This window comes from Coregonus lavaretus (genome assembly GCF_964263955.1).
Source record: "Coregonus lavaretus genome assembly, chromosome: 12".
Classification (NCBI taxonomy): domain Eukaryota; kingdom Metazoa; phylum Chordata; class Actinopteri; order Salmoniformes; family Salmonidae; genus Coregonus; species Coregonus lavaretus.
This window is the reverse complement of record NC_139999.1, coordinates 34341478-34363793: the sequence shown is the minus strand read 5'-3', so window position 1 is coordinate 34363793 and position 22316 is coordinate 34341478. Positions and strand designations below refer to the sequence as shown.

The 22316-nt window shown below is 40.4% G+C and overlaps 1 protein-coding gene and 1 long non-coding RNA gene across 2 annotated transcripts; both read left to right on the top strand.

Annotated features, from left to right (window-relative positions):
• Window positions 1-2143: 2143 nt before the first annotated feature.
• Window positions 2144-4134, top strand: LOC311138262 (thiol S-methyltransferase TMT1A-like). The gene is made up of 2 exons (XM_084172939.1): window positions 2144-2740; window positions 3810-4134. Exons 1-2 carry the CDS (start codon window positions 2246-2248, stop codon window positions 4041-4043), a joined length of 729 nt encoding a protein of 242 aa, XP_084029065.1. The 5' UTR covers window positions 2144-2245; the 3' UTR covers window positions 4044-4134.
• A 16126-nt stretch (window positions 4135-20260) lies between these two features.
• LOC311138260 lies at window positions 20261-21921 on the top strand. Its single transcript, XR_014614037.1, has 3 exons — window positions 20261-20807; window positions 20983-21142; window positions 21413-21921. It is a non-coding gene; the product is annotated as an uncharacterized lncRNA (long non-coding RNA).
• The last annotated feature ends 395 nt before the right edge of the window (window positions 21922-22316 follow it).

Here is a 22316-nt window from a genome sequence, read left to right as displayed (position 1 = left end):
CTTTCTATCCAATGAGCAATGTGCTGTGTCTGCATGACATGTGCAGGGCCAGTGAGTTTTTCCTGGTCAGGAAATTATACATCTTAGTCTGGGACAAGAGTATTTTCTGACCACCTTATCAGACAAAAATGTTAGGTATGATTACTTTGGAGTTTTCTCCTGGCCATTGATTTGACATATGAAAATGTCTGTACGTACCACTGTAAGTTGCTCTGGATAAGAGTGTGTGCTAAATTACGTAAATGTAAAAAAACAAATAGTCTAGCCTACATTGTACAATCACTACAGTACATTAAAATTAGCAATAATAACACTGACAATAATACAGATTTTGAACATTTCCTATCACTATTCTGATTATTTGATTTAAAGAAAGCCCTTACTGTACTGCTGGGTGGCTGGCGCTGGTCTGGTGTGTTGAATTTGACAGTGGTAGTGATGGGCTGTCTGTGTCCACTCTGTCATTCCATGACACAACTTCCAAAGGCTGAATAATCTTTCTGCAGAAGACCTGTGAAGTATTACGAATTTATCACATGTATAACTTTGACTGGTTCTGTACAATAATAAGCAGGCAAGCCTAGGTTTGAGTCACAGATGGGATGTTGAGTTTTTATTTGTCACAGATCACACATCATGTGAAAGTATGGTAGGTAGCATCTTTAATTTTTCTAAAAGTGTTTCCCCAGACCAATGTGTTTGTTTATGCAAACTAACAAATCAACACCAGGTTTACAGATACATTTTGGTTTAATATCTTTACATTTAAAATGATGCACTCTCAAAATAAACAGAATGTTTCACTTGCTGTGTGTTAATAGGTGTATGTGATGAAAGAAGTCCTGCACCTGCAAGTTACCTGATGTGTGTACACTGCTTCTAAACTAATATGGGTTTAAAGTGAACCTATGCTCACATAACAACAGCCATACCATTCCTGTAACATCATGAAAGACAGCTACGCAGACAGATATACAAGATAGGCAAAGACAGCTAAGGTAGGAGCAAAGTGCACAGCAGTCAGTATAATGGTCATCGGCAGAGAGCTGACGCAATAAGTTAGTCATTTAAAAGAGGGAGATTTCAATGACAGCATTGATAATTCCCCTCTGTTCAGTTGGCTAGAGAGCAAGCCTTGTCACACCTGGCTGGCATACTGGCATGAACAAACAGAGCAAAGCATAAGGGGAAATGGGCAATAGTAGCTAATGCATTTCAGAAGATAAGGTGCCTTTATACTATTCAATTGACACGTTCACTTACTGGAGTACGTGATAGGCCTATCTGGCTTATATGATTATTATGGTCATAATGCTTCTTGACAGTTTCATAAAGTGTATTTTCTTAGTCCAAGTAAAGTGACACAGGATGGTCATAATGCTTCATGACAGTGTGATAAAGTGTATTTTCTACAAGTTATGTCAAATGTAATTTAAAAAATCATGACTGTAAAGAATTCATTACAACAACAACAACATCAAAGGATTTAAGAAACAAACTTTCAAACGAAAGGAAACTTCTTGGCAGGTAAAAAACTAATTTGAATAAATCTGGGTTTTGACACTCTTATGTAGGTATCATAACCAGCCATAAAATAAAATAATATACTATATGTCACAACAGGTGTAAATATATGGGTCATGACAGTGTTATGAGCATATTATGACAGGTTATGTCAGCCGTTATGACATATTATGTCATGGTTATGACCGAATGCACTGTATGCCCTCCAAGGCACACCCATGGCTGCACCCCTGCCCAGTCATGTAAAATCCATAGATTAGGGCATAATAGATTTAATTCAATTGACTGATTTCCTTATATGAACTGTAACTCAGTAAAATCTTTGAAATTGTTGCATGGTGAGTTTTATTTTTGTTCAGTATATTTCAGTGCCAGAAATATGGGAGGGAAAGGGAGCGATTGTTATTAGATTTGAGGACTTATTGGGTTGAAGAGCCAAGATTAACTGAACTTCTGGGGAAATCTTCAGGGGATATAGTTTTTAATTATGTATTTCGTTTCCTTAGGGAGACGAGAATATTGGGTAGGATTTTGACCTTCCAGTTTCTGGTCCACACTCCAGTCCAGTTGGTGGCGGTAATGCACCTTAAAATTGGTTGCCAACCGTCATAAAAAATCCACAGAAGAAGAAGAAGAAGACAAAGAAGAAGAAGAGCTTGACACAACACATTATTTGGACTATATCAGCTTCTGCAGTTGATCAGGACTCAACAAACGCAAAATGACTTTTTTAATGAATTTCTTTACGCTTATTTTCAAGGCAGTAACGTTGCCCCTCCAATTAATGGAGGTGGTTGGCATGTATGGCATCTACAAGCGTGTCTTTCCATTTCTAATGTACAAGATATCTTCGACCTACAACAAGAAAATGAACGACAAAAAGAAGGATCTTTTCAGCAATCTCTCAGAGTTCACCAAAGGCAATGGCCCGCTTCGCATTTTGGAGATTGGTTGCGGAAGCGGGGCTAACTTTGAATTCTACCCGTCTGGTTGCAAGGTGGTTTGCACCGACCCCAATCCTCACTTCGAGAAGTATCTACAAAAGAACCTGACTGTCAATGATCACCTAATATTTGAAAGCTTTGTGGTCGCTTCGGGAGAGGACATGGGGGCAGTGAAAGATGACTCCGTGGACGTTGTGGTCTGCACGCTTGTGCTGTGTTCTGTCAACGACATACCGCGAACATTGCAGGAGGCGCATCGCATACTAAGGCCTGTAAGTTGATTTTTCTTATTTATAGTAGAAACATTTGAGCGCTTATCCATGGGGAAAGGAAACAATACATCCATTCCCAAATTGAAAATATTGGCCATGGTCTCAGCTTTCAGCGTAGTTAAATTATGTTTTTCAGAGAAATGTCATTAACGCGCTGCTGTCAACAGAGATTATACACTGAGTATACAAAACATTAGGAACACCTGCTCTTTCCATGACAGACTGACCAGGTGAAAGCTATGATCCCTTATTGATGTCACTTGTTAAATCCACTTCAGTCAGTGTAGATGGATTTTTAAATAAGGATTTTTAAGCCTTGAGACAATTGAGACATTGATTGTGTATATGTGCCATTAAGAATGAATGGCAAGACAAAATATTTAAGTGCCTTTGAACGGGGTATGGTAGTAGGTGCCAAGCGCACTGGTTTGAGTGTCAAGAACTGCAACGCTGCTGTTTTTTCACGCTCAAGTTTCCCGTGTGTAACAACAATAGTCCACCACCCAAAGGATATCCAGCCAACTTGGCACAACTGTGGGAAGCATTGGAGTCAACATGGGCCAGCATCACTGTGGAATGCTTTCGACACCTGGTGGAGTCCATGGCCTGACGAATTGAGGCTGTTCTGAGGGCAAAAGGGGGAGCAACTCAATACTAAGAAGGTGTTCCAAATGTTTTGTACACTGTGTATAACTGAGGTCTCCACTATTGTTAGGGCTTACTGTGTAGATTGTGTAGTCTTAATGATTGAAACTACTTTCTTATGAATATTAGGCTATAGCTGATAGCTGGGAAGTTGCAGTGAGCTATAGCAGCCACCAAACGTATGCAATATAGCTACACTGTAACTCATTCAATTTAGTTGATTGAATCATCAGAAACTACACGAGCTAGTGGGTAATGAATACACCACTGTGCAGGCACTTGAATCACTAAACATAAATGCCCTACTGTGACTAGTTTTAGAAGACTGTCATGTTTATAAGTTTCAACTAAATAGTCAGTTACTTTCTACTAAACAGTGGTATGGACTGAAGGTGGTAACTTTTGTTGTTTCAATGTCCAACAGGGTGGTGCTCTGTACTTTTTGGAGCATGTAGTGGCGGACCCATCCTCTTGGACATACTTCTTCCAGCACGTCCTCCAGCCGATATGGTACTACTTTGGGGATGGATGTGAAGTAGTTAGGGCGACATGGAAAGATCTGGAGACTGCTGGGTTCTCTGAGCTCAAACTGAGGCACATCGAGGCACCGCTCAACTTCATGATCAAACCACATATTATAGGCTATGCTGTCAAGTAAAGTTTGACTAAAAAAATCTAAAAAGCACTTGCACATCGGAGTTATCTCATTGCAAGTATGTGGGAATAATGTGATGACAGTTTAAAGAAAAGAGAAACCTGCACAGTGCTCTTGCTTGTATCACGTATTTTTTTTAAAGTTATGTTTAAGCTATGTAAGCTTTAATATAATAAGTGATAAGCAAGAGTGCGTGTTTCTCTTTTCTTTAACGTCTTAAGGATCGGACCCTTTTAAAAAAAAATGTTGTCTAAAATGACATACCCAAATCTAACTGCCTGTAGCTCAGGACCTGAAGCAAGGATATGCATATTCTTGATACCATTTGAAAGGAAACACTTTGAAGTTTGTGGAAATGTGAAATTACTATAGGAGAATATAACACATTAAATCTGGTAAAAGATAATACAAACAAAAAAAAACATGCGTTTTCTATTTATTTTTTTGTTACAGAATCTTTGAAATGCAAGAGAAAGGCCACAATGTAATATTGCAGTTTAGGCGCAATTTAGATTTTGGCCACTAGATGGCAGTAGTGTGTGCAAAGTCTCAGGTTGATCCAGTGAAGCATTGCAAAACTGGACTATTTTGTATCAAGTCGGCCCAAATGTGCCGAATTGGTCAAATGATACATTTTCAAGTACATAACTATAGAGAACATAAAAAAATGATATGGTAATACAAAATGTAAGTTTACACACTGCCAGGAATGTCATACATGATGGATCTTTAGCTTATACACTAACTTTCACACATCTAGATGGCCGGGCGGGGTGGGTGTGGAGCCAGAGACAGCAGGGGTTCAAACTGTAGAACCCAGTTCCTACATTTGAATATAAAAATTGATTGTATCAAACAAAACTATGCTACATTTTATCTCTGGGACCCTTAGGATGACAAATCAGAGAAAGATTACTGAATGTAAGTACATTATTTACCTTCAGAGGTGAATGTATCAAACCAGTTGCCGTGATACGTTTTTGTTGTTGTTGTGCATTCTCAAACAATAGCATGGTATTTTGTCACTGTAATAGCTACTGTAAATTGGACAGTCCAGTTAGAATTTAAGCTTTCTGCCCATATAAGACATGTCTATGTCCTGGAAAGTTTTCTAATCACATTAGCGCACGTTAGCTCAACCGTCCCATATACGGGACACCGATCCCATAGAGGTTAAAGTAAAGTTTGACAACAATCTCTGGTCTTAGGCCTATCCCAGCAACTGTTTGAAAAGTATTGTTGACACCTACAGTACCAGTCAAAAGTTTTGACACACCTACTCATTCAAGGGTTTTCCTTTATTTTTACTATTTTCTACATTGTAGAGTAATAGTGAAGACATCAAAACTATGAAATAACATATATGGAATCATGTAGTAACCAAAAAAGTGTTAAACAAGTCAAAATATATTTTATATTTGAGATTCTTCAAATTTGCCTTGATGACAGCTTTGCACACTTTTGGCATTCTCTCAACCAGCTTCACCTGGAATGCTTTCCCAACAGTCTTGAAGGAGTGCCCACATATGCTGAGCACTTGTTGGCTGCTTTTCTTTCACTCTGCCGTCCGACTCATCCCAAACCATCTCAATTGGGTTGAGGTCGGGGGATTGTGGAGGCCAGGTCATCTGATGTAGCACTCCATCACTCTCCTTCTTGGTAAAATAGCCCTTACACAGCCTGGAGGTGTGTTGGGTCATTGTCCTGTTGAAAAACAAATGATAGTCCCATTAAGCCCAAACCAGATGGGATGGCGTATCGCTGCAGAATGCTGTGGTAGCCATGCTGGTTAAGTGTGCCTTGCATTCTAATTAAATCACAGACAGTGTCACCAGCAAAGCACCATAACACCTCCTCCTCCATGCTTTATGGTGGGAACTACACATGCGGAGATCATCCGTTCACCCACACCGCGTCTCACAAAGACACGGCAGTTGGAACCAAAAATCTCACATTTGGACTCCAGACCAAAGGACACATTTCCACCGGTCTAATGTCCTTTGCTCGTGTTTCTTGGCCCGTGCAGGTCTCTTCTTCTTATTGGTGTCCTTTAGTAGTGGTTTCTTTGCAGCAATTCGACCATGAAGGCCTGATTCACACAGTCTCCTCTGAACAGTTGATGTTGAGACGTGTCTGTGACTTAAACTCTGTGAAGCATTTATTTGGGCAGCAATTTCTGAGACTGGTAACTCTAATGAACTCTGGGTCTTCATTTCCTGTGGCGGTCCTCATGAGAGCCAGTTTCATCATAGCGCTTGATTGTTTTTGCGACTGCACTTAATGAAACTTTCAAAGTTCTTGACATTTTCCGTATTGACTGTCCTTCATGTGATGGACTGTCGTTTCTCTTTGCTTATTTGAGCTGTTCTTGCCATAATATGGACTTGGTCTTTTACCAAATAGGGCTATCTTCTATACATCAAAACTATGAAATAACACATGGAATCATGTAGTAACCAAGTGTTAAACAAATCAAAATATATTTTATATTTGAGATTCTTCAAATAGCCCCCCCCCCCCACCTTGTCACAACGCAACTGATTGGCTCAAACGCAGTAAGAAGGAAAGAAATTCCACAAATTAACTTTTAAGAAGGCACACCTGTTAATTTCAGGTGACTACCTCTTGATGTAGAGATAATGCTGTCATCAAGGCAAAGGGTGGCTATTTGAAGAATCTCAAATATAAAATATATTTTGATTTGTTTAACACTTGGTTACTACATGATTCCATGTGTTATTTCATAGTTTTGATGTCTTCACTATTATTCTACATTGTAGAAATAAAGAAAAACCCTTGAATGAGTAGGTGTGTCCAAACTTTTGACTGGTAGTGTATGTATTCAGTGTAACTTTATAACCCTTATTTTACTAGGTAAGTTGAATCAGAACACGTTCTCATTTAACCTGGGGAATAGTTATAGGGGATGAATGAGCCAATTGGAAGCTGGGGATGATTAGATGACCATATTGGGAATTTAGCCAGGACACCGGGGTTAACGCCACTACTCTTACGATAAGTGCCATGGGAGTCAGGACACCTATTTAAACGTCCCATCCAAAAGTTCACACCCTAAACAGGGCAATGTCCCCAATCACTGCCCTGGGATATTTTTTTTACACCAGAGGAAAGAGTGCCTCATACTGGCCCTCCAACACCACTTCCAGAAGCATCTGGTCTCCCATCCAGGGACTGACCAGAACCAACCCTGCTTAGCTTCAGAGGCTACCTGGCACAGCATACCACCAAGTGTTTTTTTTTTTTTAAGTACTTACAATGGCATATACACTACGTGACCAAAAGTATGTGGACACCTGCTCGTCAAACTTCTCGTTCCAAAATCATGGGCGTTAATATGGAGTTGGTCCCCCCCCCCTTTGCTGCTATAACAGCCTCCACTCTTCTGGGAAGGCTTTCCACTAGATGTTGGAACATTGCTGTGGGGACTTGCTTCCATTCAGCCACAAGAGCATTAGTGAGGTCGGGCACTGATGTTGGGCGAATAGGCCTGGCTTGCAGTCGGCGTACCAATTCATCCAAAAGGTGTTCGATGGGTTTGAGGTCAGGGCTCTGTGCAGGCCAGTCAAGTTCTTCCACACCGATCTCGACAAACCATTTCTGTATGGACCTCGCTTTTTGCACTGGGGCATTGTCATGCTGAAACAGGAAAGGGCCTTCCCCAAACACATCCTGGGTCATTTTACTTGGACTAAGAAAATACACTTTATGACACTGTCAAGAAGCATTATGACCATCATAATCATATAAGCCAGATGGGCCTATCACATACATGCCGTTATATCAGTCATCAGTCAAAAAGGGGGTGTCTTGTCCTGCTCCTGAAATCTGCTCCTGCATTCATCCCAGTCATCAGCAACAGAGCATTGGGGTAGTTGCATGTCTGACATCAATGTGTGCGCAATTACAATGATGCTAATTTAATATGGTCAATAAAAAAAATATATATATATATATATATATATATATATATATATATATATATATATATATATATATATATATATATAAATATATATACACCAAAAGTATGTGGACACCTGCTCGTCGAACTTCTCGTTCCAAAATCATGGGCGTTAATATGGAGTTGGTCCCCCCCTTTGCTGCTATAACAGCCTCCACTCTTCTGAGAAGGCTTTCCACTAGATGTTGGAACATTGCTGCTAGGACTGGGGCATTGTCATGCTGAAATGGGAAAGGGACTTCCCCAAACTGTTGCCACATATTTCTGTAAATACAGAAATATGTCATTTACATAAGTATTCACACCACTGAGTCAATACATGTAAGAATCACCTTTGGCAGCTATTACAGCTTTGAGTCTTTCTGGGTAAGTCTCTAAGAGCTTTGCACACCTGGATTGAATGATATTTGCCCATTATTCTTTTCAAAATTCTTCAAGCTCTGTCAAATTGGTTGTTGATCATTTCTAGACAACCATTTTCAAATCTTGCCATAGATTCAAAAATGTAACTCGACTACTCAGGAACTGTCTTCTTGGAAAGCAACTCCAGTGCAGATTTGGCCTTATGCTTTAGGTTATTGTCCTGCTGAAAGGTGAATTCATCTCCCAGTGTCTGGTGGAAAACAGACGGAACCAGGTTTTCCTCTAGGATTTTGCCTGTGCTTAGCTCCATTACGTTTATTTTTTATCCGGAAAAACTCCCCAGTCCTTAACGATTACAAGCATACCCATAACATGATCCCACCACCACTCAGTAATGTGTTGTATTGTTTTGCCCCAAACATAACACTTTGTATTCAGGAAAGAAAGTTAATCGCTTTGACACTTTTTTTTTTTGCAGTATTACTTTAGTGCCTTGTTGCAAACAGGATGCATGTTTTGGAATATTTTTATTTTGTACAGGATTTCTTTTCACTCTGTCAATTAGGTTAGTATTGTGGAGTAACTACAATGTTATTGATCCGTCCTCAGTTTTCTCCTATCACAGCCATTAAACTGTAACTGTTTTAAAGTCACCATTGGCCTCATGGGGAAAACCCTGAGCGGTTTCCTTTCTCTCCAACATCTGAGTTAGGAAGGACACCTGTATCTTTGTAGTGACTGGGTGTATTGATACACCATCCAAAGTGTAATTAATAATTCACCATGCTCAAAGGGATATTCAATGTCTGCTTCTTTTAAAAATCCATCTACCAAGAGGTGCCCTTCTTTGTGAGGCATTGGAAAACCTCTCTGTTCTTTGTGATTGAATCTGTGTTTGAAATTCACTTTTTACAGATAATTGTATGTGTGGGGTACAGAGATGTGGTAGTCAGGTTAAATACTATTATTGCATACAGAGTGAGTCCATGCAACTTATGTGACTTGTTAAACACATTTTTACTTCTGAACTTGTTTAGGCTTGTCATAACAAAGGGTTGAATACTTATTGATACAAGACATTTCAACATTACATTTTTAATTAATTTGAACAAATTTCTAACATTTCCACTTTGACATTATGGGGTATTGTGTGTAGGCCAGTAACACAATCTCAATTTAATCAATTTTAAATTCCGGCTGTAACACAACAATGTGGAAAAAGTCAAGGGGTGTGAATACTTTATAAAGGCACTGGTTAGAAGAGAATTTGCTAAAGACGGTAATCTACATACATTCTAGAATGTCAAATGGAAGTTTTGTGAGGCTGCTGAAACGGGGAACAAATCAGTTGCTTTGTAATTTAATCACGATCCGCCATAGGATATCAAGTGACGAGTTGGCTGTTGTTTGAGTGATACTTTGACTCTCAAATCCATGTATTGGTGTGAGACTGCAACTTTTATACAGAGAGCACCCTGAATTTTCACTGCCATTTGAGTTTTAAAATTATAGTAGAATTCTAAGACCGTCAAAATCAACAGTACAAAACCAATGATATTGATCTGTTTTAAGCAATCAATTTTGTGTCATTGTGATAACTATAAACGTTTATATTAACATCACTAATCTGACGTAAAAAGGATGTGTAATTGCCCTCAATTCGATGTGGTCAAAACTTGAGGTTGTGTAATGTAGTAACACATACTGTCCACATACAGGAAATTAGTGCAAATAATCTAATATGTAGCTTTATTGGACAATTTCACAGATAAATATGGCACAGAAACCTGAACATTTTATGTTAAACTGCAATCAAGATTGAAGAACAGTAAACTGAGGAACAGTCTTTCTCCCGTGTCTCTCTGGAGCACAATCTCCATCTTTTTGCCTACTCACACCAGTGATAATTCCCTGAGGTTCTCAACCTCTTCAACACACCACCACCATATGGGAGGGATTCAATCCTATCAGATTTTGAAACCAGTCCTATTGGACTCCTATGGGATTCTATCCTATATGATTCCAATACAAGAATCCAATAGAAAAACCCAATCAGATTTTGGAACCAGTCCTATAGGATAGGTCCTAATAGGATTGATTCTATCCTATAGGATACAATTATATAGGATAGGTTCCAAAATCAGATAGGCTTTTCTATTGGATTCTAATAGTTTTTTTTTAATTGGAATCCTATAGGATTTTTTGACTAGGGGTCCTACTTGGCCGAAGGACAAGTTGCTAAAAAAGTTAATGTCAAGCCCTGTAGAAAACCCGGTTCAGGTGGCTTTCCAACAGACACTGGGAGACATTCACCTTTCAACAGGACAATAACCAAAACACAAGGCCAAATATACACTGGAGTTGCTTACCAAGACGACATTGAATGTTCCTGGGTGGCCTAGTTACAGTTTTGACTTAAATCGGCTTGAAAATCTATGGCAAGACTTGAAAATGGCTGTCTAGCAATGATCAACAACCAACTTGACAGAGCTTGAATAATTTTGAAAACAATAATGTACAAATATTGTACAATCTAGGTGTGCAAAGCTCTTAGAGACTTACACAGAAAGACTCACAGGAGTAATCGCTGCCATGTTAGATATATTTCTGAATTTCATTTTCAATAAATTAGCAACGATTTCTAAAGAATAAATGTCACTTTGTCATTATGGGGTATTGTGTGGGGGAAAAATATTGAATCCATTTTTAATTCAGTCTGTAACACAACAAAATGTGGAATAAAGATCCAGTTTAGACACATTGAGGCCCCACGGGTCACTTTCATGATCAAACCACACATCAGGGCATAGCATTAACTTTTTAGCCCACCAGCTACTGTGGCAGGTAGATTAAAATTACACCAACAAAACACAAAAAAACTGAGTATGCTTTGTAATGTTTCTAAAACAATAAGTGTATAAAACAATAAGTGTATTACTAGTAAGAAGTAACTAATATGGTAAATTGAATAACTCAATGTTTTATGACTTGTGTCTTTTAACCAACATATCACTGCCGAGACAAAACATTTCACCTGCCCCTTTAAGGGCGGGAGGTTACCGTGGTAGTGCGACTCGAGTCATGTTTGTGCCTGTGAGATTGATTGTAACTAGTAGAAGCGTTGTCTTCTCTTCCTTAGCAGTCGAAACTCAAATATAGAAAATCAACTTAGCTTGTGAACAAAACAATGTAAATAGCCAAGAAACAAGGACAAAGTCTCAATTCAGTAGACTTTCGTTTCAAGTAAATTAGACCAACTGTATTAATTTGACCCCCAATTATGTATTTTTTGTATACATTTTTTGTCGTTGTTCTGAACTCATTGCCCGCAAGTCATCATTAAATTCTCATCTATGCTTTTACAATCGAAAGTTGTGCCGCGCGTCTTGATTGTTGGTCAATGTCAATGGCCAGTCATCAGCATTGGCGCGCAAAGGCTGGTGCGCATATCCAGATTAGTGGCCAGAAATAATTTGTTTAATTTCCTCCTGTTTTGCCTGCCAAAAACAGATTAGGCCTTCGTTTATCATCCATCTTTTTTTTTTTTTGAGCACATGCCCCCCAAAAGGTCTATGCATGGCCCTGAATCTTCCCATCAAGCTTCTAAAATGGAAAATAAGGAACAATTGTGCATTTTGTGATAAATCTATCTCTGTGCAAATTTGGTGTTTATGTAAAATCATTACATTTTAGAAGAGCAATTAGGGTTAAGTGCATTCCTCAAGGGCACATCAACAGATTTTCAGTTACTGGCCCATCACTCTTAACCACTAGGCTACCTGCACACCTGAAAAGATTCAGATATAAAGCCATTCTAGATTTGGACCCTGGCGGGAGCATGGCAGTCATTTTTCAAAATGTCCACCAACGGTTGGCCTACCATTATTTTACAATTCAGAAGAGCAGTACAATTTGGAACAGGTTTATGGACCCTGAGAAGATGTAGACATGGAGCCACCCCAGATTTGGCACCTGGGGGCCGTATCAGCCATTTTACTAAAAGGCTGCAGACTGTACCACTATTTAAAAAACCTTTAATCTACAAAAAGTAATCGCATTTTAAAAGTCATATTTTTTAATTTTTAATTTTATTTCACCTTTATTTAACCGGGTAAGCCAGTTGAGAACAAGTTCTCATTTACAACTGCGACCTGGCCAAGATAAAGCAAAGCAGTGCGATTAAAAACAACAACAGAGTTACATATGGGGTAAAACAAAACATACAACAGAAAATATAAAATGTGTGCAGTGTGTGCAAATGTAGCAAGTTATGGAGGTAAGGCAATAAATAAGCCATAGTGCAAAATAATTACAATTAGTATTAACACTGGAATGATAGATGTGCAAGAGATGATGTGCAAATAGAGATACTGGGGTGCAAATGAGCAAAATAAATAACAATATGGGGATGAGGTAGTTGGGTGGGCTAATTTCAGATTGGCTGTGTACAGGTGCAGTGATCGGTAAGGTGCTCTGACAACTGATGCTTAAAGTTAGTGAGGGAGAGAAGAGTCTCCAGCTTCAGAGATTTTTGCAGTTCGTTCCAGTCATTGGCAGCAGAGAACTGGAAGGAATGGCGGCCAAAGGAGGTGTTGGCTTTGGGGATGACCAGTGAGATATACCTGCTGGAGCGCATAATACGTGTGGGTGTTGCTATGGTGACCAATGAGCTAAGATAAGGCGGGGATTTGCCTAGCAGTGATTTATAGATGGCCTGGAGCCAGTGGGTTTGGCGACGAATATGTAGTGAGGACCAGCCAACAAGAGCGTACAGGACACAGTGGTGGGTAGTATATGGGGCTTTGGTGACAAAACGGATGGCACTGTGATAGACTACATCCAATTTGCTGAGTAGAGTGTTGGAGGCTATTTTGTAAATGACATCGCCGAAGTCAAGGATCGGTAGGATAGTCAGTTTTACCAGGGCATGTTTGGCAGCATGAGTGAAGGAGGCTTTGTTGCAAAATAGGAAGCCGATTCTGGATTTAACTTTGGATTGGAGATGTTTAATGTGAGTCTGGAAGGAGAGTTTACAGTCTACAGACACCTAGGTATTTGTAGTTGTCCACATACTCTAGGTCAGACCCATCGAGAGTAGTGATTCTAGTCCGGTGGGCGGGTGCCAGCAGCGTTCGATTGAAGAGCATGCATTTAGTTTTACTTGTGTTTAAGAGCAGTTGGAGGCTACGGAAGGAGTGTTGTATGGCATTGAAGCTCGTTTGGAGGTTTGTTAACACAGTTTCCAATGAAGGGCCAGATGTATACAAAATGGTGTCGTCTGCGTAGAGGTGGATCTGAGAATCACCAGCAGCAAGAGCGACATCATTGATATACACAGAGAAAAGAGTCGGCCCAAGAATTGAACCCTGCGGCACCCCCATAGAGACTGCCATAGGTCCAGACAACAGGCCCTCAGATTTGACACATTGAACTCTATCTGAGAAGTAGCTGGTGAACCAGGCGAGGCAGTCATTTGAGAAACCAAGGCTATTTAGTCTGTCAATAAGAATGCGGTGGTTGACAGAGTCGAAAGCCTTGGCCAGGTCGATGAAGACGGCTGCACAGTACTGTCTATTATCGATTGCGGTTATAATATTGTTTAGGACCTTGAGCGTGGCTGAGGTGCACCCATGACCAGCTTTGAAAACCAGATTGCATAGCGGAGAAGGTACGGTGTGATTCGATATGGGCAAGTTGCAGCGGAGGGTGCAGAGCTGGTGACCGGGGTAGTGGTAGCCAGGTGGAAAGCATGGCCAGCCGTAGCAAAATGCTTGTTGAAATTCTCGATTATTGTAGATTTATCGGTGGTGATAGTGTTTCCTAGCCTCAGTGCAGTGGGCAGCTGGGGGGAGGTGCTCTTATTCTCCATGGACTTTACAGTGTCCCAAAACGTTTTGGAGTTAGTGCTACAGGATGCAAATTTCTGTTTATAAAAGCTAGCCTTTGCTTTCCTAACTGCTTGTGTATATTGGTTCCCAACTTCCCTGAAAAGTTGCATATCGCGGGGACTATTCGATGCTAATGCAGTACGCCACAGGATGTTTTTGTGCTGGTCAAGGGCAGTCAAGTCTGAGGAGAACCAGGGGCTATATCTGTTCTTAGTTCTGAATTTTTTGAATGGGGCATGCTTATTTAAGATTGAGAGGAAAGCACTTTTAAAGAACAACCAGGCATCCTCTACTGGCGGAATGAGATCGATATCCATCCAGGATACCTGGGCCAGGTCAATTAGGAAGGCCTGCTCGCTAAAGTGTTTTAGGGAGCGTTTGACAGTGATGAGGGGTGGTCATTTGACCGCTGACCCGTTACGGACGCAGGCAATAAGGCAGTGATCGCTGAGATCCTGGTTGAAGACAGCGGAGGTGTATTTAGAGGGTAAGTTAGTCAGGATGATATCTATAAGGGTGCCCATGTTTACGGATTTAGGGTTGTACCTGGTAGGTTCCTTGATAATTTGTGTGAGATTGAGGGCATCTAGTTTGGATTGTAGGATGGCCGGGGTGTTAAGCATATCCCAGTTTAAGTCACCAAGCAGTACGAACTCTGAGGATAGATGGGGGGCAATCAATTCACATATGGTGTCCAGGGCACAGCTGGGAGCTGAGGGGGGTCTGTAGCAAGCGGCAACAGTGAGAGACTTATTTCTGGAAAGGTGGATTTTTAGGAGTAGGAGCTCAAACTAGTAGGAAGGGAAGCGCTACTAAGGTACACAATAGTAAATGTTGGTAGACAGAAGGTGCTCTTTAGTCAAAGGGGTGAATTGGTCATCAAAAAGAAAGGATGACCAAGGCACTCTTCATATAATTAATTAAAATGCCTTTATTAGTATGGCATGTTCAATAGAAACAATATTTTTTTTTTTATCCGACGCGTTTCGGCTGCATGACTTCCTCAGGGAGTACAAAGAAATAATACAATGTCCTCTTTTGAACAGCTTTTCCAATTAGCCCTAATTTGAAGAGGGAGTGGTTACAAAGTTGATTGGACACACCTAGTAAGCAATACTATACACATTAAAAAGTGAAATACTGTAACTATGTTATCATACAAATACAACTCCAACTTAGAAGTATCAGAACACTTAGAAAGGTAGTTCTAACCTTAAATATGACTGGGAAAAGTGTCAAAAATAAGAAAGCAATATATTCCATAGTACACTAGAAACCAGCAAAACATGAACAACAACAGTCTAAACATAGCTGAGGGCAATTGAGCACAATGTCCACTAGATGACAGCAAATAGACCTATCACAACCCTACAGGAAGGGTGAGAAATCCATATCTTCATTTAAACCAGGGTATTTAGTGGCCTGTAGTTTGTAAATCCAAAAACGTTCCCTTTGGTTTAACTGTTTCAGACGGTCCCCTTTTCTAATAGAGGCCGGAATATGATCAATACCCATAGCTTGTAGGGAGGCAGGGTTACCATGGTGTAAGGACTTGTAGTGCCTTGCCATGGGGTAGTCTTCATTGCCTACCCGTATGGCGTACTTGTGTTCCGCTAAGCGGTCTTGAAGGCGTCTCTTTGACCGTCCAATGTAGAACACCTTGCACTGTGGACATTCCAATCTATAGATGACATGAGTGGTTTTGCAGTTAATTAAATGCTTGACGTAATACTCCATTTTGGAAGCTGTGTCAACAAAATACTTTTTCTGTGCAATATTTCTGCAATGGTTGCACTGGCAAAAGAGCCCTTGGGTTTGTGGTCAAGCCAAGTTTTTTGAGAGTCACCCGGAAGATAACTGTGGACTAATTTGTCATTTAGGGTAGGACATCTCTTAAAGCTTTATGACTGGTGGCTCAGGAAAGACTTGGCATAGTAGCATCTCACTTTGGATGATTCCCCAATTATTTTTAATGATTATTTTAATGTTCTCTGCTTCAGTGCTGTATTTTGTAACAAAATACACTCTCTCTGATGTATCACGAGGCACTCCCCTTCGCAACAAGTTCTCTCTGTCAAGTAATCCAGCTCTTATACCTGCATCTTTCAGGACCTGAACGCTGTAACCCCGATTCAAGAAGAGATTCTCCAATTCAGCAGATTTGACACTGTAGTCTGTTTCCTGATCGCAAATTCTGCGGACTCTTTGGAATTGGCCATATGGAATATTCTCTTTTAGCCTTTTGGGGTGAAAGCTGTCTGCCCTCAGAATGGTATTCCCATCTGTAGGCTTCCTAAAGATTGATGTGTGCAAACAACCTTTGTCATTTTTACTAATGTCGAGGTCCAAAAAAGTAATGTTATCCTTGCTGTACTCCATAGTTAGTTTGATGTTAGGACACTTTTCCCAGTCATATTTAAGGTTAGAACTACCTTTCTAAGTGTTCTGATACTTCTTAGTTGGAGTTGTATTTGTATGATAACATAGTTACAGTATTTCACTTTTTAATGTGTATAGTATTGCTTACTAGGTGTGTCCAATCAGCTCTTCAAATTAGGGCTAATTGGAAAAGCTGTTCAAAAGAGGACATTGTATTATTTCTTTGTACTCCCTGACGAAGGCCATGCAGCCGAAACACGTCGGATTTTTAAAAAATCTTGTTTCTATTGAACATGCCATACTAATAAAGGCATTTTAATTAATTAAATGAAGAGTGCCTTGGTCCTCCTTTCTTTTTAGGAGCTCAAACTGTTTGGGCACAGACCTGGATAGTATGGTAGAGGTCTGCAGGCTATCTCTACAGTAGATTGCAACTCCACCCCCTTTGGCAGTTCTATCTAGACGGAAAATGTTGTAGTTGGGGATGGACATTTCTGAATTTTTGGTGGCCTTCCTAAGCCAGGATTCAGACACTGCTAGAACATCAGGGTTGGCGGAGTGTGCTAACGCAGTGAATAACTCAAACTTAGGGAGGAGGCTTCTGATGTTAACATGAAAAAAACCAATGCTTTTACGGTTATATATATTTCTTGCCTATACTTCTGGCCCTGGATCTCCTGAAAACCAAAAGGTTTGACAGTAACACACAGGATATTACAATGACAACAGTGGGAAACACAGCTGTCATTTAGGCCAGATTTTAGAAAAACATTTATAGGATAAGTGTAGCAGATGTGAGTTATAATGCTCTAGTGATGAAGTAGCCCTGACTGCGACTTAAAACCACCCTTGGCCAAGGACTAAATATTTTTGGGTCTAATGGTTAAGACATTTGGTTCCGGAGCGGGAGACTGGGGTTCATATCCTACCAGTAACATGAGCGTGTAAACAAATGGCTACTAAAGCTACCTTGCAATGCCCAAATCAGGAGCAAACGCAGACTAAATACAACTATAACTGGGAAGATATCGCAGCCATTAGGTTGGAATAGTTCTCAAAGGCTGTGGATAATTCTCTCAAGCTGTGTTTCAGTCAGAACTGTGCCTAGCACACAATCTTTTACTTTCAACATGTTTCATGAACAAAGGTATGACACACTAGTTTTTCTAATTTCAGCTGAATATGTTCTGCAAATGGAACAAATTAAAGGCCATGTCACAGTTTAGTATATAACCAACTCAATGGCCTTGTGGTTAGTGTTTGCCCTGAGATTGGAAGGTTGGTAGTTCGATTCCCAGCCGAGTCATACCAAAGACAGTAAAAATGGGACCTCATACACCACAGCATTAAGGAGATAGATTGGGGGAAGGCCCTGCGACAGACTAGCGTCCACTTGTAGAATCAAGGTTGTAGAATTAAGCTGTCCACTACAGGAGTTAAGCTCCTATGAGCCGTTCCATCACACTTGTGCAAGGCTACTTGTTTAGACTGTTGATCTGAGGCAGTATCAGGTAACGGTGTACTTCCTGCACTCTAAGGGACCTCCAACATCATCATTCAAAATAATAATAATTGGGTCAGTGCAAACACAGCAAAAGACAATATACAGTGCATTCGGAAAATATTCAGACCCCTTGACTTTTTCCATATTTTGTGACGTTACAGCCTTTATTCTAAAATGTATTAAATAATATTTTTACCTCATCAATCTACACACAATACCCCATAATGACAAAGCGAATACAGGTTTAGACATTATTGCAAATGTATTAAAAATAAAAAACAGATACCTTATTTACAAAAGTATTCAGACCCTCGAAATTTAGCTCAGGTGCATCCTGTTTCCATTGATCATCCTTGAGATATTTCTACAACTTGATTGGAGTCCACCTGTGGTAAATTCAATTGATTGGACATGATTTGGAAAGGCACACACCTGTCTAGAAAAAGTCCCACAGTTGACAGTGCATGTCAGAGCAAACACTAAGCCATGAGGTCGAAGGAGTTGTCCGTAGAGCTCCAAGACAGGATTGTGTCGAGAAACAGATCTGGGGAAGGGTACCAAAACATTTCTGCAGCATTGAAGGTCCCCAATAACACATTGGCCTCCATCATTCTTAAATACAAGACGTTTGGAACAACCAAAACTTCCTAGAACTGTCCGCCCGGCCAAACTGAGCAATCAGGGGAGAAGGGCCTTGGTCAGGGAGGTGACCAAGAACCCGATGGTCACTCTGACAGAGCTCCAGAGTTCCTCTGTGGAGATGGGAGAACCTTCCAGAAGGACAACCATCTCTGCAGCACTCCACCAATCAGGCCTTTATGGTAGAGTGGCCAGACGGAAGCCACTCCTCAGTAAATGGCACGACAGCCCACTTGCAGTTTGCCAAAAGGCACCTACAGGACTCTCAGACCATAAGAAACAAGATTCTCTGGTCTGATGAAACCAAGATTGAACACTTTGGCCTGAACGCCAAGCATCACGTCTAGAGGAAACCTGGCACCATCCCTACGGTGAAGCAAGGTGGTGGCAGCATCATGCTGTGGGGATGTTTTTCAGCGGCAGGGACTGGGAGACTAGTCAGGATCGAGGGAAAGATGAACGTAGCAAAGTAAAGAGATCCTTGATGAAAACCTGCTCCAGAGCGCTCAGGACCTCACACTGGGGCGAAGGTTCACCTTACAGCAGGACAACAACCCTAAGCACACAGCCAAGACAACGCAGGAGTGGCTTCGGGACAAGTCTCTGAATGTCCTTGAGTGGCACAGCCAGAGGCCAGACTTGAAGCCGATTGAACATCTCTGGAAAGACCGGAAAATAGCTGTGCAGCGACGCTCCCAATCCAACCTGACAGAGCTTGAGAGGATCTGCAGAGAAGAATGGGAGAAACTCCCCAAATACAGGTGTGCCATGTTTGTAGCATAATACCTAAGAAGACTCGAGGCTGTAATCGCTGCCAAAGGTGCTTCAACAAAGGACTGAGTGAAGGGTCTGAATACTTATGTAAATGTAATATTTCAGTTTCTTATACATTTGCAAAAATGTCAAAAATTCTGTTTTTTCTTTGTCGTTATGGGGTATTGTGTGTAGATGAGGGGGGGGGGGAACGATTTAATCAATTTTAGAATAAGACTTTAACGTAACAAAGTGGAAAACGTCAAGGGGTCTGAATACTTTCCGAATGCACTGAGCGAGAAGAGTACAGCATTAATATCCCTGGAACTAACCATCTAATTTACTAGTCGCTTGGACCTGACCTGACACCTTGTATTCAAGTGTATGGTGTAGATCAACAAATGTTAGATGTACATAACATACAGTATAATTACATAACATAATCTAGCCTAATTGGGGTCAAAGGAAGTTTGGTATTTCTTTTTTTTATTGTTAATACATTTGTCATATTTTCTAAAAACCTGTTTTCTCTTTGTCATTATGGGGTATTGTGTGTAGATTGATGAGGGAGAAGGCTGTAATGTAACAAAATGTGGAAAAGGTCAAGGGGTCTGAATACTTTCCAAATGCACTGTAGTTTGACTATATGAAACAGTGACTGATTTACTTTTTTCTATTCTTCTTTAAGGCACTGCATCATATACCAGCAGAACCAACACCAGAGACAGACACCAGACTGTTGTGGCATCATTTGTAAGTTTTCTTATTAGCTGCAGAGCATGTGTAAGACTCAAATGGAACTGTTTTGAACACAGACAGCACTGGAGGGCAAAGCCATTGTGTTCAGCCTCAATGGAGGTCTATGCATGACATTTTAGTCATTTACAGGTGCAATTCGGGTTAAGTGCCTTGCTCAAGGTCAACAGATTTTTCACCTAGTCGGCTTGGGTATTCGAACCAGCAACTTTTCAGTTACAGGCCCAACGCTCTTAACTGCTAGGCTACCTGCCCCCCAAGCATCTCAATCCAGCAGACACAGTCCATGGTCCGGGTGTTGATTTCACACCTCATCGAGAGGTTTGGAGAAACGTATTATATAGTAGTTACATCATTATGGTCCTCATGACGGGAATTGTGACTTTGTGATTATTTTGTAAAGATTGTACCTTTTGATTGTTGTCTTTTCTGTTTATCCCTCTTTTCTTTCAGCCCAACATCTGAGACAAAGACTTGCCTCAAGGATTCAGAGGGTAATGGCTGTAAGTTAGGTTTTAATTTTGAAACTCACTGCATTATCTGACATGCATGAGCTCTGCTATTTCCACCAAAATGGAGCCCTTGAAAGGTGTAATACTTTTTGGTTGGTTTTACCAACATTTTACCAAGCCATATTGACCACAAAGGGTCTTTAAAAAAATAAGACTTATCTTCAAGGATGTTTGGTACACCCAAAGATGACGCCACAGTCCTTCTACTGGCTTCTTTGAGGAACGCCTCAGGAACCTGAGAAAGCGGCATCGGAGACCAGGATGGCTCAACTCTACAGCTGCAGCCGCCGAAGATGACAGACCAAGCAGGAGTCCTGTCTTGCCTGGTAAATGTTTCAGTATATGGAGTGTGTGTATACACACACACACACAAGATATTAGTACAGACCAGATCGTCTGTATTAATTATGTTATTTGTTGTTACTGAGCGGTTTAATTGATTCAAATAGACGTGTAATGATATTAGGCCACAGATGGTCTACAGTTTCACACATCAGCTACAACTTTGTTGATATACACAACTCACTATATTTAGGGAAAGAGGGATTTCCCAAGTGAAATGTTACTTGACATTAAATACTTTTTGCCCATAACAGAGTCATATGTCCCATAAAGAAGACAGCCATCCAGAGGGCTTAGTGGATACGTGAAAACGGGTCCAAGACCATGGAGGAAATTCCAATCACAGTTGCTGGGTCATAGTAAGCACCCCAGCAACAGGGTTAAAGTCAAATCTGTTTCCATACATGATTTAAAGTCTACTCATCAGGGTTTGGGTCAATTCCATTTAAATTCCAGTCAATTCAGAAAGTAAACCCAATTATAAATTGTCCTCATTGAAAAGCATTGACGATAATTTGAATTTTAGTGTGCTTCCTGAATTGTCTGGAATTGAAATTGACCCCAACCCTGATACTCATACTTGTCAGTAGGCAGAATTCAATGTATGATTTAATTATAAGCATATTCTCTAATAGACAGGTCGGAACCAACATGGCTGAATATCTCTAGCGGGCGGCAAAGAGACCCGACCCATCTGGAGGTGCAATTGTAGAGGGACCTCGGACTGGTGCTAAAGTATGCACCGGACAGACTGGGGAGTGGATGACGGCCACGAAAATTAGTTGTTTTGTGTTCATTTTGTAATTATATCTTCTCCCCCCCAGTTAATAAATACATGTTATTTGACATAAACTGTTTTTCTTTACTGTGATTTTTTTAATGCTGGTACAAAATAAATGTTCAACAGTTGTGAATGGACCCTAGGATAATGTTGTTATTTTAAATTAGGCAATTTCAACTTTGTAGATCATCTCACCATTGTCATAGTAGATGGATATTGTGATAGTGGTTTAAGGTACTATACATATGGATTGATTTGCAGTGAACATTGTTGCTGTGAGATGCATGAGCACAGTATTACATGAGTAATATTGGGAGGTCATAAACTGGTCATAATTTGGTTGGATATGAGTGGAGGACGTCAGCAATAAGATGTCT

What these genes read in the sequence shown, in the direction of transcription:
- LOC311138262 (XM_084172939.1), top strand. Translation starts at nt 2,246, where the DNA reads ATGACTTTTTTAATGAATTTCTTTACGCTTATTTTCAAGGCAGTAACG. An exon ending in CGCATCGCATACTAAGGCCT is followed by an intron (nt 2,741 to 3,809) that starts GTAAGTTGATTT and finishes AATGTCCAACAG; the next exon opens with GGTGGTGCTCTGTACTTTTT.